At 46.5% G+C, this 16,916-nt stretch overlaps 2 protein-coding genes across 2 annotated transcripts in view; both read left to right on the top strand.

Moving 5' to 3' along the window:
* SMO (smoothened, frizzled class receptor) overlaps positions 1-16,916 on the top strand; it is a 143,261-nt gene that overhangs the window by 93,260 nt on the left and 33,085 nt on the right. Inside the window, exon 10 of the mRNA XM_085653641.1 lies at positions 7,630-7,778. Within this exon, the coding sequence (XP_085509767.1) occupies positions 7,630-7,778 (149 nt within the window). The remainder of the gene's footprint in view (positions 1-7,629; positions 7,779-16,916) is intronic.
* On the top strand, positions 2,649-4,471 carry LOC146855733 (uncharacterized). Its single transcript, XM_085653643.1, has 2 exons — positions 2,649-3,209; positions 3,506-4,471. Exons 1-2 carry the CDS (start codon positions 2,777-2,779, stop codon positions 4,372-4,374), a joined length of 1,302 nt encoding a protein of 433 aa, XP_085509769.1. The 5' UTR covers positions 2,649-2,776; the 3' UTR covers positions 4,375-4,471.

Genomic DNA, 16,916 nt, shown 5'->3' with positions numbered 1-16,916 from the left:
CAGATTTGTGGAATTGAAAACTCAAGTCTTGCTCAGACTGCACTTTTTATATATATCTTAATCTAAATACACATTACCACTGAGTATTGATCAGCACAATACATTGATATCCCATTCATGAGACTCGGACAAAGCTCCCCCTATGCTGACACTGCAAAAGAACTCTTAGCACTGCCCCTGTTTCCTACCTCATCATACATGCAAGGATATCTCAGTATTGAGACATTTGCAGACCTTGAATGATGCACATCTTTGCTGGTCTGCAACATTCAGTGCTATCCAACCACCAGAAACTGAGACACCCACAAAGCTCTAAAGTAAAAATTTATTTTTTGCCGCCACCTCTCCAATACCAGCTGTCACATCAATACTGATACTTGGCTGAGCTTTTTCTTGCCACCTCTGTTCTCAATTGCAGTGTCCCTTCAGAAATTCCCTTAAGCAAAACCTATACCTTTACTGACAAATGGCGTTGATAATACACAATCTGAAATATGAGCCCAGTATTTAATCCTTTCTCTCTCACAAGATCTCTTGGTCCATAAGACTCTGCACAGGGCTCATCACCCCCATTTAAAGCGATTTGTAAACCTCTGCTTTAGATCTATTATGAGCGCACATACTATAGATTTATCCTGGGTGTTCTACTATAAACATATTCATGATGTATGCACAAAAGACTTGTATAGCAAGTACACAGGAAAGACTTATTCAGGATTGACATGGTATAGACCTAACCTGTGTGCACATGCTAAACCATATCCAGGGTGTACCACTGTAAACATATGCAGCGTGTATGCACGAAAGAATTATTCAGAGTGTAAATTAGGTTGGCCTCACCTGTGTGCACATGTATATTTGTATGTAGGTGAGGGTATTTGTATATAATAAACCTAGCTGGATAGAATGGGTTGCTGAACAGCAAGTGAGAACCGTAGTGTGTGATTCAAAATTGTTTACAGTTAGGCCGCTACATGAAGGTTTTTGTTATGTAAGGTGGTTGTTTCTTTTTGAAGAAATGCGTCTTCAGTTTCTTAATTGTTAAAAGGTGAGAGCAGGTCTCGCCTTGTTCCACATACTCTGTACATGAATAGAGAAAGTCTGTTGCCCTATTGTTTCCTTCTTGTATAAGTCTGATGTAGTACTGGTCCAGGTGATGAAGCTTGTCTTGGAGATAATGTGGGCCTGCAGGGGCATTTTGGGATGATGGGATTGAACTTCAGTCCCTTAATGAGTCATGCCACAGTGTGTGGGATGTCTTTCGGGGATGCCAATCTAGTGCAAAGAAAACCACTGAGCAAGGCATTGCTGCATCTAGGTGGGAGAAGTCCAGTGTTTTTACTTAAGTTCTACAGTCTGTTTCGGGTAGGAAGAGTTTCATTTTCTTACAGGAGGGAAATCTGGTACCATGCTGTCTTGGTTTTCCTTGAAATGTGTTATTTGGGGGAGAGGCTTGCGTCCGGGGTGAATTTGAGGGATTTTTATTTATCTGTGATCTATGTTTATATTGAACAGCCAAATTTTAATCTATTTTTCTTGTTAGCGAATAGGAAAAATCCAGGCTTTCGTGTGTTGAGCATTAGGTTGGTACATGGCGATCCATTTTTGGATTAAATCAAGGCAGGTTTTGAGTCTCTGAATACCTTGAGTGGTGCAGACTTTGAAGTAGAGATGTGTGTAGTGCCATATTGATGGATATTGATGTTGCCAGTGGAAATGTATCCAAAGGTCTCTATTTAGAAGTTGAAGATGGTGGGTGAGAGGATGGACCAAGCAAGAGGAGGAAACTATTACAGGCCTGTGTGACAGAAAACCATGCCCGTTTCCAAAGTGTGAATCCGTATATGGTGGTCAACTGTGTTGAAGGCTGCAAAAGGCGAGCAGTACTAAAAGGCAGGTGTCATTTTTGGTGTTTATGAGGAGGGCATTGTCCATTAATTAAAAAGTCACGGTCTGTTGTGGCACAGTGAAGCAAGATAGGTGTAGTTCCTGTAGCAGGTTTTTAATGGTATCTGCTGCTGCAGTTGAGTGGAAATGAAGGTGGAGGTTGGGACAGTAGTTGGCGAGATGGTGGATCCAAGGTAGATAACCATAAAAGGGTAGGATTTGTCATATCTTGCCTTGGAAGCACCTACTAAGGATCTTTGGCTGAGAGTTGAGGTATGGCATCATCTCCTGGGCAGAAAACTCTACTTCTATCCTTCGCTTCCTGGGTGGATCATCTAGAAGGGAGCTAACTTTTCAGTAACAAGGGGATTTGCCTGTTGAGTGGAGTGTTTTGAATAGGGACAGGTTATCAAGGACATTGGTCATCTGGTTTCATTTCTTTTCTGTGAATGGCATGCTTGAGCTCTTGCCAGTTTTTGGGTGTAGCATTGAACTGGGAGTCTAGATGATCAAGTTGGCATTAGTACATTAAGGGCCATATGTAGGTAGAATGGAATTTGCGAATCGGAAATTGCGATTTTTCGCGAATCGCAAATTCCGAATCGCAAATAGCTATGTAGGTAGATTTTAGCGAATAATTAGCGATGCGCAAAAATTCGCAGAATTATTTTGCGATTACCCTAATAGCGATTCCTTAATTGCGAGAACGCTATTAAGGAATCGCAAATCTGGGAATCTGCAATTCAGGTGCAGAATGATGACATCACAACCAGGAAGTGTGACTGCCCATGCTGCACCTGATTGCCAGCAGCTGTGTGTGAGCCAGTAGCTGTTTGAGAGCCTGTGTGGAGAGGAGAACAGTGAAGCTCTGCATTTGAAAACCAGTCAAATGGATTCCCAGGGGACTGAAAAGCAGCAGGAGGAACCATCAAGGAAGAGGAAACAGAAATTCAGTGAGAGGGAGCTGGAGGTCCTCACACAGGAGGTGGTCAGCAACCATGATCTCCTATTTGGGAAAAGTTCCCTGAGAGTACCTGAGGCCAGAAAGCGCAAGATTTGGAGTGACATCCAAGAGAAAGTGAATGCCATTGGTGTCACACACCGCAGTGTGGAGGACCTACGTAAAAGATGGTATGACATGCGGCAGAGGTCAAAGGAGAGGGTGGCAACAAGACTGGCAGAGGCTAAAAAAACCGGTGGGGGCCCTTCCACTGCAACCGAACCGACACCCCTGGAGGAGCTGGTGGAGGGCACACTGCAGCCTGAGAGCGTGAGTGGAGTGGCTGACCTGGACAGCTCAGAACACCCAGACACCAGACAAGGTAAGGTGCATGGCAAGACCCCCTGCTACATCCCCAAACCACCCACATCCCCCAAAAGGCAACCTGACTGCAACTCCAGTAAATGTCACACAGCACACACAGTAATGCATTATGGGAAACGTAGTCACATGCACTGATAACTGTGCCAGTGAGACACAGACAGGTGGAATAGGAAGGACTCCATCATGCAGAGATAGAAATAGACCGATAGTACCCATGAGATTCTATTGCTTGAAACTAATGCATGACAAATACCACACAGGACACAGTACTAATGTGTGTCATTTAATCCACAGCACCACCACCAACACAGGATAGTGAGGCTGAATGTGAGCCAACAGTTGAGATGGAGGACCAGGCATGCCAGAAGGATCAGGGCGCAGCCACAACTGCCGACACAGCACCATGCAGGCGTCGCATAATTGTCCCACCACTACCACTGTTGGAGACACAGGCACCAGACACAGCAGAGGAGCAACAGCCAGTGCACAGGCAGCGTGCAGGACTGCAACAAACACAGTCCCCTGAACAATCAAGAGTAGGGAGAGGGATGAGACGCAGGGAACGGCCGTCCACCAGCACTGCTCCTGTTGAAGAGGACACGGTGTTCTCGGGCCTGGAGGGCAGCATGCTGAAGCAGCAGCGCCTGCAAGTGAAGGGAATCAGGTCAATACAACGGCAGCTGACAGCACATAACCACAACATGACCGAGTTGCGCGCAGGAGTGATGGCCATGACTGGTGCATTGGAGGGACTGTGCAGGGAGATAGCGAGGGACAGGGCAGCGCGGCGCCGGGACAGACATCGCCTTCACACACGGCTGGACCTATACACAAGGGCTGTGAACCGCCACACAACCGCCACATCCTTGCTGGCCAGAAGATGTGTTGGCATGCAGCGCGAGATGGCCCACTGCTGCCAGGACGTGGGCAGTGTCTTGGTGCAGGTCACACATGCGGTGGACCAGATGCGCGCAACCGCCACAGGTGGCATAGGTGCACTTGCAGCCACGGACACTGATGAACAATCGAGCAGGAGCAGCATCACTCCCCCAATACCACAGGAAAGACGCAGGAGTGCACGACAGAGCACAGTGGAGGATGAGTCAAGGGAGGGCACAGCGCGCACACAGCGAGGCGCACCAGGCCGTGCACGTAGGAGGTGAAGGGACACAAGGGACTAATGGCCATGTGTGATGCAACACAGTCCATGTAGACTCAGTGTCTGTTGTTACTCTTTGCACTGTGACACAAACAAGTGCATGCAGGGACTTTAACGTCACAACGTGAGATCACTCAATGCCTGATGACACAGAAATAAACATCCCTGTCAGTCACCAATCAGTGTCATTGTGTCATCATTACTCACTTAGAAGTAGTTTTGGGTGATCTCATCACGTCTCATACGTCCGGCAGCTGCACCAGCACCTCCTGCGGGAGCGCGATGTGGTGCTGCTCCATCCTCATCTGATGATTCAGAGTCTGTCAGGTCCACTGGGGTTCCTTTCTTGGTAGCGATGTTGTGTAGCATTGCACAGGCAACCACTATTTTGCAACACGTCTCAGGGCTGTACTGTAGCGCTCCACCACTCTTATGGAGGCATCGAAAACGGCTCTTTAGGATTCCAAATGTCCTCTCAATGGCACAGCGTGTAGCTCTGTGTGCGCTGTTGTACCCCCTCTCACCTGCAGTTGATGGATTCAGGTACGGTGTGAGGATGTAGTCTCGTACAGCATACGCACTGTCACCTGCGGGGCATAAGCAGATTAATGTTCAATAGTGTCCTGCCACTGCATCACTCTACTGCCTCTGTGTGTGTTTAACAGGCATTTACCTAGCAGATAGCCCTCTCCAAAATCACCATTTGTGAGTCTGCGATGTAATGCACAGTGGCGAAACATGAATGAGTCGTGTGTGCTTCCAGGGTATTTGGCCACAATATCAGTGATTAAGTGTTGGGCATTGCACACTACCTGGATGTTCAGGGAATGATATGACTTTCTGTTGCGAAATACATACTCATTATGTGAGGGGGGTGAAATAGCGATATGTGTCCCATCTATGCAGCCAATGACATGGGGGAATTGTGCAATTTGGTAGAAATCTTGCTTGGTCTGATCCAGTGCCTGTGCTGTGCTAGGAAATTGTATGTGGTGATGCAGCCTCTGTACCATTGCATCCAGGAAAGCGTGGAAGAAGCGCGAAAGTGCACTTTGGGAGACACCTCCTGCTGTGGCAATGACCCCCTGGAAACTACCTGATGCCAGGAGGTGCAGTGAGCACAGCACCTGTACATGGGTGGGAATGGAGTGTGCCCTGCGTGTGGGGTGGTCAAGTATGGGTGTCAGTTCAGCAATTAAATCCAGGATGCTGTCTGGGTGCAGCCTGTAGTTGACATGGATCTCCTCATCGGTCACTTGGAAGAGGGTGATGCGTGCTCTGTAGATCCTTTCCTGGCGTCTCCGTCTCTGTGTGGCATCCCTGATTCGCAGCCTCCTGGCTATCACGTACAGCCCAGCCATGGTGGAAAGGCCCTGTGGCATTGTGGGCCTGTTTAAATAGGTTGCAGTAGGTTACCACCTGCTCAGTGTTGATGGTAATTGGGAAGTGCAAAATTGCGAATTTTGCATAATCGCTATTTGCGAGTTTTCTGAACATGTCATTTTGCGCAATCGCTATTTGCGAGTTCGGTAACAGCGATTTTCGCTAATACTGGTGCGCAGACTGCGATTACGCTGATTTATTCGCAGACTCCACTTTCCGCAAAATAGCTAATCGCTAAATTAGCGATTCGCACAGCTCTTCTGCGTATACCTTTCCTACATGGCTCAAGTATGTTTTGCGATCGCAAACACCCAGATTCCTGCGAATCGCACTGTTTGCGATCGCAAAACTGTTTCCTACATATGGCCCTTAGTTCTGTGTTTTTCATGGTTGTGTTGTATTGATCAAGGGAAGTGTTTATTTGTAGTCAAGCAGAGTGTTGATTTGTAGTGTGGGCTATTGGGGGTTAAATAGGCTGATATCTTAGATGACACGCACAAGGAGGTCTTTGAAGGTGCAGAATGTGTGATTTCTCTTTTTGGTTGTCCTTGTTGCTTAGCTGTTGTGTGAAAAATGGTGACATGGTCTGTCCAGTCCCTGGGTATCGGGTCTTGCAGTGAGCTGGGGGTGATGCTATCAGGATGTGGTTGAGGGTGTTGCCTCTGTAGTGGGTGAGTTTGGTGATATGTTAGTACTAGGAATCATGTAGAGAGCTTCTTTCATTGCCTTTGTGCTTAAATCACCAGGTCGGTTGAAGTCTACCAGCACAATTATAGATGTAGTATATGCCTACTCAGCCTGTGCAGGCTTTACACCATACCAGGTTGCACTCATTTGAGACCTTTCTTAGCTGTAAAAGGGTGTTGCATTATGCACATTCTAGACTAATCTAACATGTTCATGTTGTAGTGTATAAATCATTGAGCGGTCTAAAGGCTTATCAAGGTTTTACATAGTAGATATTTATCCATGCTGCATGTAAGTGAGATCAGGGGCTGTAACTTCATATTAGGTTTGTCCTTCACACCCAACACTACTCAAGTGCTTCAGACCCAGCACTACTCACATCACTTTCGGACTGGATTGTTTTCATAGTAGCCATGAGAGCAGCCTGTGAGTTTGGAAGACCCTTGGGTTCTTCTGCTTCCCCTTCCCACACTTCCTCTAAACCCACCCTGTAAATAACTTTGATCGAAGTCAGCTAATAACCTACTTCATAGTTCACTGGACTGCCTCAGAATTTGTGCAAATGGCCAAAAACATTGGCTGTCTTGTCCTGCTGTAGTTAGAAAATGCAAACTGTTCTGAACTTAATACAGAGGTTTTCCTTAAATAACAGAATACAGTATAAATTGTTCTTTGATTTGAGGCAAGACAAACATCAGAAGTTCTTTTACTGGTCCATACAATGCTTCCTCCAGTACCCACAGATGGCAGTTGTTCCCAATGATCCCTATGAAGGATGTTGATGTAGACAAGAAAAAACCTTGCTGCAGGCACTTAGCCTAAGCTCTACAATACGCCCAGCAATTACTTCGCCTGAGGATGACTAGTTTCTTGCACATCCCTGTGATAGGCATGCGTATATATCAAATTGGCCCTATCCCCACTCCCTGAAGTGTAGAGACTTGGGAAATTCCTCATGTGAACTTCAAATGTTGGGAACCATCCACATTCCCTTTACCGAGAGCTCATAATTTAGCAGACATGAAGGACACTAGTTGATCTTATCTTTACTCCTAGCTGTAACATGTTGGTTTATCTTTTCCAGTTAATGTATGAATTGCAGTTTGTCAGGGTGAAATTTTGTCTGAGGAAATTAAGTTAGAAGCGTCTGCTCTATCAATGGATTAAACAAATTGTAACGTCTCCTCAGGATCATTGGGCGCAGCGACGACGAACCCAAACGCATTAAGAAGAGCAAGATGATTGCCAAGGCGTTCTCGAAGAGGAAGGAGTTGCTGAAGGACCCTCAGCGTGAATTGTCTTTTAGCATGCACACTGTGTCTCACGAGGGGCCTGTGGGTGAGTTTTTGGGGTGCCTCATCTCCCTTCTTACCTTTCTCCTATCATAGCAATCCTCAATCACTGTTGCAGGGAACACCTGAATAAAGTTCTCTGGTCACACTTCCTCATATTTCCAAGTTAGTAGAAGAAAGAAAAATTCATACTCTAGAGGTCATCCTGACGTTCATATGTGTTCAAAAGCATGCTACCTATGCAAAAATAAAAGTTGTCCCCCATAATGTATACAACATACAACAAAAGCACGGAGGAGAAATCGAAAGAGGTTCTATCTTCTGTGATGGGCTCATCTGTAAAGGTTTTGTGTAGTTAATTGTTACCAATGTATATGCATTTGTGATGATTACTGACTATTGTATAAATGCATTTATTTACATTACATAAAGCATGTGTATCCCTAGATGCCCACTTTATCAGAGTTGTACGGTCCATTCTCCAGTTGCTCAGGGTTGGTCCAACTTTGACTGTCCCTGGGCTCTATCCCGGCCCTGGTGGGAAAACTCTTGAGGGTGCTAACCATCACCGTCCTCACAAGGAGGCTCACCACCCAAAGGATATCAACCAGCTTCTGACACTTCCACCAAAACACCCAGGTGCACCCCTTCACTCTCATACCCAACTGTACTCTCAAATAATTCACACTAACCATCAGACGGTCGGGCCGGCTGATTTATTGTCTTTATAATGTGTGTGTCATATAAAGTGCTCTGACACCCTACACTTGCATGGGTAGCACTATAAAACAAATGAAATGCATGTAAGAGAAGTGCTATGGAAAGATGAGGGGCATTGTTGGAGGGTGGTTGTGAAGGAATGCGTGGAGAAGGTCATTGGGAGTACCCTGTACATAAACTGTAAATAAAGCTTTTTTTCAAGGGCTGGCTGGATATCATCAAGGATGGGCTCTAACCTATATTGGCTTTTTATCTCTAAAATCACACTGCAGTCAATACACCAGATGCAGGACTACCCTGCATTCGGGAAAGTTTAAGCTCCCTATAACTCTCTATCAAAGCCTTCCTAGATGTTATCGAGCAATTTTCTTCAGGGTTAGCCCACAGATTACCCATTCCCATTGCTGCCAAAGTGTTTTTGATAAAGGCCAGCCAAGGGATTTTGCTCACTCCCCGTAGGCTCAGCAATTCCTTCAGCTCTTCTCTGTATGCAGCCAATTCTGGGGTGCTCCATAGGCGTCGCCAGAATAAAAGGGGTCTGAGAGAAACCTCCTCTGCAATTGGTCTAACTCCAAGGTCCATACGGAGAGGTGTAAGGGGAGTGCTTAAGGGGAGACCCAATAGTTGTCTAGCAAAGGAATTCTCTATTTTAGCTAGAGAGTCCGGTGGCCCCAGATTTCTGCCCCATACAGGGCCGCGCCTCTAGCTTGGGCTTTATAGATTTACACCACCGGTCCAACAGTTTTGTAGATACAATTCCTATGTACTTAACTAGTCCACCTGTTGTCTGGGCCAGCTTTAGACTTGCCTTCTTAATTTGTACACCCCAGTTTTTTCGGTTAACGTAATTCCCAGATATTCAAAAACGGTCACTCTCTCTAATGCTTTTCCATCTAGACAGGGATTTGATCGGGTACTGTTACCTGCATTGAATACCATATATTTGGTTCTCTGCAAATTGAGCCCCCTGTTTTTGCAGAAAAGATAAAGCGTCTAGGACCCTCTGGATTCCCATAGGAGACTTTGATAGCAGGAGGGTATCATCGGCGAACATCAAGGCTGGTACCTTGTGGTTCGCCAGCCTATGGGCGTCTATATCCCTCCCCACAATCAAAGCCTCCACTAGGCCTTTAATGAAAAGGCAAAAGAGGGTTGGGGCCAACACACAACCTTGGCGTACACCTCTGTCTATAGTTATGGAATCAGTGAGCTCACCATTTTTACCATGCATAATTTGGGCAAAGTTACGTTCATGGAGTCGTTTCAACTGATAACACAAGTACGGTGGGGCCCCCAGTTTTAATAAAATGACCCAAAATGTGTCCCTGGGCACCAAATCAAAGGCTGATTTTAGGTCCACAAAGATCAAATAGTGGCTGCCACCCTCCATGTGCACTATCTTCCAGTGCAATAGTTGTAACCTAAAAATGTGATCTAATGTGGACATCCTTTCTCTAAAACCATCTTGATAAGGGCTGAGAATAGTATGTTCCTCCATCCAACTCTGTAATCGGCCCAACAGCACTCGGGCATATATTTTCTGGCTGACATCTATGAGGCTGATGGAACGATAGTTGTCAGGGAGGAGTGGTTACCCTTTTTTGTAAATCGGTATAATTTCTGCCCCCACCCAGGTGGAAGAGATCAGCATTCCCTGCAAGATGGCATTGAATAAGGTCCACATGTAAGGAGCCCAAATAATAGGTTCATTACGAAAGAGGTCACCGCGGATCTTATCTAGCCCTTGGGCCTTAGATGGAGCTACCCTGCTCAAGGCATCTGTTATCTCTTTTAAAGAAATTGCAGGAGCATCAGAGCACGTTAACTGGGAGAAGGAACACTCCTTTCTAGCTGGCTCTGCATCACCCTCTTCCCTAACATATAGGGACTCAAAGTGGGCTCTCCATACTTCTGCCCCTATATTGGGTTCCATTGCCCTTTTGCCCTCTGGACAACCTATCTTTCCTAGATTCCAGAAAGTCCTCATATCATGAGTTCTTAGGGCACTTCTCAGCCTATCCCACCTGTCACCTTCCCAACTTCTTTTTTCCAATTTAATGATGCTTTTATAGGCTACCCTTTTATATTTTATTTCTGACCTATCATTAGATTTAATAGCAAGAATAAGATTTTGCTTTGCCTTGCGGCAATCATCATTATACCAAGGGTGCTCTAGGGGCCCATTTTCTCTTCTTCTTTTGTTAGGGAAAAAAATGTTGGCCAAGGCAGCTATTAAACCTTGGTGGTTATCAGTGATTTCGGGGAGGACGCTAGTAAAATCATCAGTTCTGCTGAATTGATTTGCGACCCTGAGAAATGGAATTTTTGTTTGATAGAGGGAGACTAACTTTTCCTGTGATTGACAAATATCCCCCCATCTGACTCTCCTCCTACAATTAGTCAAAGTTAACCCAGTAGCGGTTACAGATTAAGCTTCAAGTGCACTCTTTGACATGGTGGGAGCATCTCTAAAATCAGGGTGTTATGATCACTGTCGTGCCGAGACACGATCTTGAAGTCTATTACCCTAAGCCAGGATTTTGTGTCCACCAAGATGTAGTCTAAAATTGAGGCACACCCCAATCTATTATAAGTATAGTTTGCCGGAGAATCAGATATTGTGCGCCCATTTCACGCCCTGAGTGAGTGATTCAGTGTAAGAGTGTTCATCTGGAGTACCAGTGGAGTCCAAGACCGCGTTGGCGGGATATTGGGCTCTGGAATGGCCCAGTGCAGGTCCTCATCACTGGGGTTACCAGCATTCAGGGGTTCGTACTGGCAATTGAAATCGCCACCAAGTATCACCAGGGTATCATCAGGAATAGTGGGCAGAAAGGTTGTCAATTGGTCAAGAGTTGTTAACTCTTGGCCAAAGCCCACTGATCGGGAATAAACATTAATCAGAGCCATTCTAATCTTTGCAGGAAAACTCAAGAGAATGCAAAGAATATCATGGGAGGATGTCTCTATCAGTTTTGCTGTGCACCCCTAATGCACAGCAATCCAGGTACAAAGTCCCCCAGCGGGCCTACCCCTTCCCCTACATGTAGCTGCTATGCTAAAGGACGCATAGCCTAGTCTATGTGTGTCCACTCTGGCCCAGGTTTCCTGAAACATGCAGACCTCATTATGTTCAATGAACACCCCCCACTCCGGATCGTCCAGTTTGGAGGTGAGGCCAGCGACGTTCCATGATAGTACCTGAAACTTGGGCATACCGTTGTTTACCTGAGGTGGAGCACTAGGTTCATTCAACAGTGGCCCTTTATCATTGCCAGCTTCAGAGTGTTCGATTATGGGAGTTGGAGGTTCTGTAAACGCCCTCTGGGGGCCATTAAATACCTGCGTGGGCCTGGGAGATTAGCCAGGTATGGTTCTGATGCTGGGGACACCCTGCGGCCGAATGCTTTGAGCACCTCCCACTCCATCAGCCCCCTCAGTGTACTGTCCACTTCCCTGTCTGAGACACAAGGGACTCTGAAAAGACTCCCCCCGTTCTGTAGGACCCCCTGTAGCTCCTCATGCAACTTAAGTTCCAATATCGTAGGATATACCGGGTTGAGTCAATCTACTGTCTCAAGGGATGTAAATCTATTTGTTAGTGGTAAATTGAAAAATAGTGGGCTTGGTTGATCCTGTCCTAAAAAGTCCAATGCTTAGTCTGCTGCCAGATCCCAGCCCCATGGACATTCCACATTCTATTTTCTAGCATAAGCCCTGGGGGGGTTAAAATACCCCAATGGAAAGGGCCTTATACCCTCCTCCTGCCTTTGTTGATTGCGGTCTAGGAGAGCTCTTACAACTCGGAAATTTCTAAAATTAATCATGATACTATCCCCGGGTACATCTTTCAGCCTTTGGCCCACCCATCCCACCCTTGTTGTGAGCAAAATTTCATCTGCATCTTTATAGGAAAATTGCAGCTGCTTCGCCAGCCAAAAAATTCATTTATTTTTTAATTTGGAATGTGATTCTCCTTGTCCCAAATTCAATTCCGGTACTCCGGTTAAGATCATAACATAAGGGGTGGAGTCCGAGGGGAGATTGATACAAGGCAGGGCTGTTCTTGCATGCGGTGTTTCTGTTCTTACAGCATGACCCTCATCAGTCCTAGAACTTGTCACCAATCAGGGCACATAAGCTCCCACTTCTGGCATTACTGGGCCAGATCTATATTGATTACCAACCTCTAACCCCTGTCTGGGCCCCTGACACTGTGTGCTATCCTTATCTGTTGGCTTATTAGAGATAGTTACATTTCTGTCTGCATCCCCCTGGTTGTTCTGGTTTAATGGAGTGGGGCCCGAGTTACTTGTAGGAGTATGATCCATCCTATGATGGGAACAGGGGGACTTGTAATACCTGTTTGTGTAGGGACTCAACCACGTTCTGATTTGCTTCAGCCCTACCCGCCCAGGTCTCAAACATAGTTGTGAGCTTGTCTACCCGGGTAATCAGAGTGGAGTTCGTCCTTAACAATAGCCCTTATTTGGATATGAAGTTCTATCATCAAATTTGAGATCCGGGTTGGCTGTTTTATACGTGCAACTGGACAGTCACCCGGCCCTCCCTTCCCAAAGTCTCCATTCACTGTGAGATCCGTAGCACACTTCTTCCGTTTGGTCCCAGCTCTTGCGGCTGATTTAGTTTTTCCTTTTTTAACTGGACCAGTGTGAGAGTCCTCCATGATCATGTCCGAGTTGGGTATTTCATGAACCAGAGCACGTGTCCTTGGCTGTGACTTGGGGGAATCAGAAACCACAATTGGTGGTGTAGGTTGCATATCACGATTAGTCAGAGTAAAGGCTAGGTCCGGGGTTAGCGATAAGCGCCTTTCAGTCAGTTCAATTTCTGTTGACACCACCCTTATGGCTCTCTGAAGCATTTTGTCAATAGAGGTAGGCTGATGGGGTGTTGGAGATTGCATGACTAAAGTTTGTTTTTTCCGTGCACAAGCGCGCTTTCCCATAATTACTGTCACACGTTGAAATACCCAAACTCCACTTTCCGCCGTGGCACTGGCTCCACTTAATGTTAGAGGAAGCAATACAAAATGATGATGGATTGGCAAATCCGGGATTACATGTAGCTGGAGCCGCTTACCAAGAGGGTAGTAGAAGCAACTGCAATGCATGCTGTACAAACTTGCCTCATTAAGGCAACAATAATGCACCTCCATCAAATACTGCATAATCGAATTATGTGTCTATATAAAGCACACAGGGGCAGAGAGTTTCTAACCCCCCTCCCCTTTTCAAGAGACCACTGTGACGTCACAGAAGAGCGCCAATTGTAGAGGACCCCGCTGATCTGATGTCAACAGCGATGATGTCATTTCGGAACGCCAGATCATCTCTTGCTGCTGTGGAAACAGTGTTTATTTTCAGAGGTTACTCGATCCACAACGACGGGGCGCAGGCCTCTCTGCTCCTCGGCTGCTGCAGAGGCGATATGACGATTTGGTGAGCAAGAAGGACGGACGAACGAACGGCAGAATAGGGCTTTATTCGGCGGCGACTAGGCCCTACATGACCTGTCTGAGCTCTGAAAGAGTTAAAGGGCAGAGCCGGAATCATAAGCCAGGGCAGACAGTTTCTGCGGTTGGTATCATTTTACGGCAATGAATGGTGTGTACTTGGTGCAATCCACGTCCATCCACCCCCTTCCGCCTCTCACTTTTAGACCCTATACTTGATTTCACCATCATTAGAGTTTGAAGAGAAAAAAAGGTGTGGTGCGGAGGTGGTAATGTAGTGCTGAGTGGGTGGGGGGGGCATGATTTTGGTTCTATGGAGTGGTAGTTGCAGTACTGGATTTTACAGCGACGGTGTGGGATGTCATCGCACTGTTAGTGAAAGGCGGAAAGAAGGAGGAAAACAAACATAGGACATGATGACAAATGGAGAAAGTGAAGTAGGGATGAAAAAACGCAAGGATGAGACAAGGACAGAAAGTGTATAGTGGTGGGAGAAAGAGGTGGAATCAACAATAGGCCTCCTTATTTAGTATAAACTCTGCTTTTGGCAGTGACGACGGCGGCTCACAGCAAGAACTTTGAGCTCCTGGTTTTCTGTGTTTTTCCACCTTGAGCACAGCATGCGCTTAACTTGTCGGGTGCACGAGTAGGTACATGGATGTTGTCATGGTAACACTAGTCACGCCTGCTGGGTCCCCGCAGCTCCCTCTGCATGGTCGCCGTCTCGCGAGTTCCAGTGATACGGCAAGGGCATGACTGCACACAAGGCCAGGAACCGGGGGTACTGCCCCCGCGCCGTGATTGAGGACAGACTGGACAGTTGCTTTGTAGAGCACCGTTTAACGTCATTTAGAGCGGCAGACTCGTTTGTAGTAGCCAAAAATAATCCGAATTTATTTTCTGTTAATACTTACCTGGGTCTAAGCAATTCATTCCAGCTCAGCAGGGTGACGCCTCCTACAGGCATCTGCGTGCGAATTTCAGGTCACGAGTTTAAATCCTGACTTTGACGTACGGCTCTTGGTTTCATCATGCAATGGTCGATTAAAAGGGACCACTTTTGAAGGGTAGCAGTGATTCTGTCCCGTTCCCCATAAAGTACCTAAACCTTGCACGCCAGAAGCGGTAGTCTGATTCTGTAATTCAAGAAAAGAGACACCACACACCTAGGAAAATAAAGCTTCGTGGGAACACCCTTTGACAGAGCCCTGCGTGGAGAAGCATAAACTGTAATGGGAGAAGAAGAGCACCGCAGTCTGTGCACTCTCCACCAGCTCTGTACCCCTATCCCTTACTTGGTCTCCATCTTTACCCCAGCTTATTAATTGCCTCTTTGTTCCAGTTCTAGCTGACGATGGGTGACTCCAGGAATTCAGAAAAGGGGGATGACAAATGTAGGGGATAGGAACTCATATGGCCTTTAAATAAAGGAGATGTGATTGGGGAAGGTGTGTTTCAGTCCGTTGGAACAGTTCCCTGCTGTCCCTATTGGACTGGCCATTCATGCGCTCTGGATTCTCTCAGTAGACTGCTTGTATGGCTGGGTGGGCTGTCAAAAAAATCCTTAACGTGCCTACAATTCCATTCAAACAGCCCAATGCAAGTGCCTGCACTCAGTGAGCGACCCACTTGTTTACCTGACTCGAAGCAGCCCCAGTTGTATGTAGATTGGTTTTCTGAGCAGGGATCTAGTAAGATGGCGCTGTCATTGTGTCTACAGTGGCACAAACGTCTGCTTCCTTTTGCTTTCAGATTTTTATATCTGTCACAACTTGCTTCTGATGGACAGTTAATATCTGTGGATGCCTCACATTTAGAATTTTCTCCAGGCACAGACTTGATCCAGAAATTCACAGCAGTGTTCCTGTGTGCCACTAAGTGGCGCCACGTGGCTCTGCAACGGCCTCATTCAATCCTGAAAGGGACAGAGCAGAGCCACATATAAGCACCACCCACTCTCATGGACGTCAGCTCCTTTCTTTCTGAGCATTTGAACGCAGATCCAGAGCACTGCGTCCTTTTTCATTGCTTGACTAATTCTTTCAAATTTGTTTTGCCACTGTGCACGGGAACAGTTTCTCCATTGACAAGACAACAGAGTTCAAATTGTGCTGTGACTGTCGGAACCAGATGTCAATGACAGACCCACATGCGATTAGAGACCATGAAGCAAACCTGTATGTTGTAGAATGCAGAAAGGAGTCATGGACCTAAAGTAAGTCCCAGACCCACCCCAAGTCAAGGCTGTGAGCCAGTTCGTGCTCTTCAGGCTGTTCCTATGACCGGTCTTAGCGGTTGTAGTTGTCCAGTAAGTTGAAGTCCAAGCAGAAGAAGAACCATCAAAAGTCGAAGTGGGACTTGACACCATCTCGCCACTCTCTGTCCAAAGAGAAGTCAGAAGGGCATCAAGGTGATAATTGATCTCAGTCCTAAACCCCGATCGAAGAGCCTATTCCACAACTGGTCCTGCAGCGCCCTGAATTTTATGGGCCATTGGCCACTCCGTGCTTTAAGGAGGCCATGCTGTGTCTTTTTAGCACTCTTCCCGATGGGAATGTTCTCTTCAGTCTGCATGATATTGTGGTCAGACACTGTGTTCTGTCTTTTAAGTCATTGCACTCATGCGCTCTGGGACATGGGCCGTGAGAACATGCTGGTGGTCCCAGAGAAGTTTCAGGCCTCTTTGGCTGTAACCATTAGGGATGGCCAGCGTGCAGCCAGATATGCAATTAGTACTGGCCTGAATAATACTGATTGATTGGAGTGAGTGGTGGTGCTCTGTCACTATTCGAGGAAGTGGTCCAATGGCTTATCTAGTGACTTGCAGGCATCCCTTATGGATATGCCTTTTGATGACCCTGCCTATTTGATGAAGAGGCTGAGTCCACCCTCAATCGCTTTAAGGAAAACAGGGCCACAACATGTTCCGTTGACCTTTTTTCCCCTGCTTAATAGTTTCATCTCTTCCGAAGGCCACTCCTGAGGATT

This window comes from Triturus cristatus, chromosome 4_1 (genome assembly GCF_964204655.1).
Source record: "Triturus cristatus chromosome 4_1, aTriCri1.1, whole genome shotgun sequence".
Lineage (NCBI taxonomy): Eukaryota > Metazoa > Chordata > Amphibia > Caudata > Salamandridae > Triturus > Triturus cristatus.
Note: the sequence above shows the minus strand (reverse complement) of the source record. Positions and strands in the feature narration are given on the sequence as shown.

Excerpts from the sequence above, each read along its gene's own strand:
- LOC146855733 (XM_085653643.1), top strand. The coding sequence starts at position 2,777 with ATGGATTCCCAGGGGACTGAAAAGCAGCAGGAGGAACCATCAAGGAAG. Across the intron at positions 3,210-3,505 it reads ACACCCAGACACCAGACAAG|CACCACCACCAACACAGGAT; the intron begins GTAAGGTGCATG and ends TTTAATCCACAG.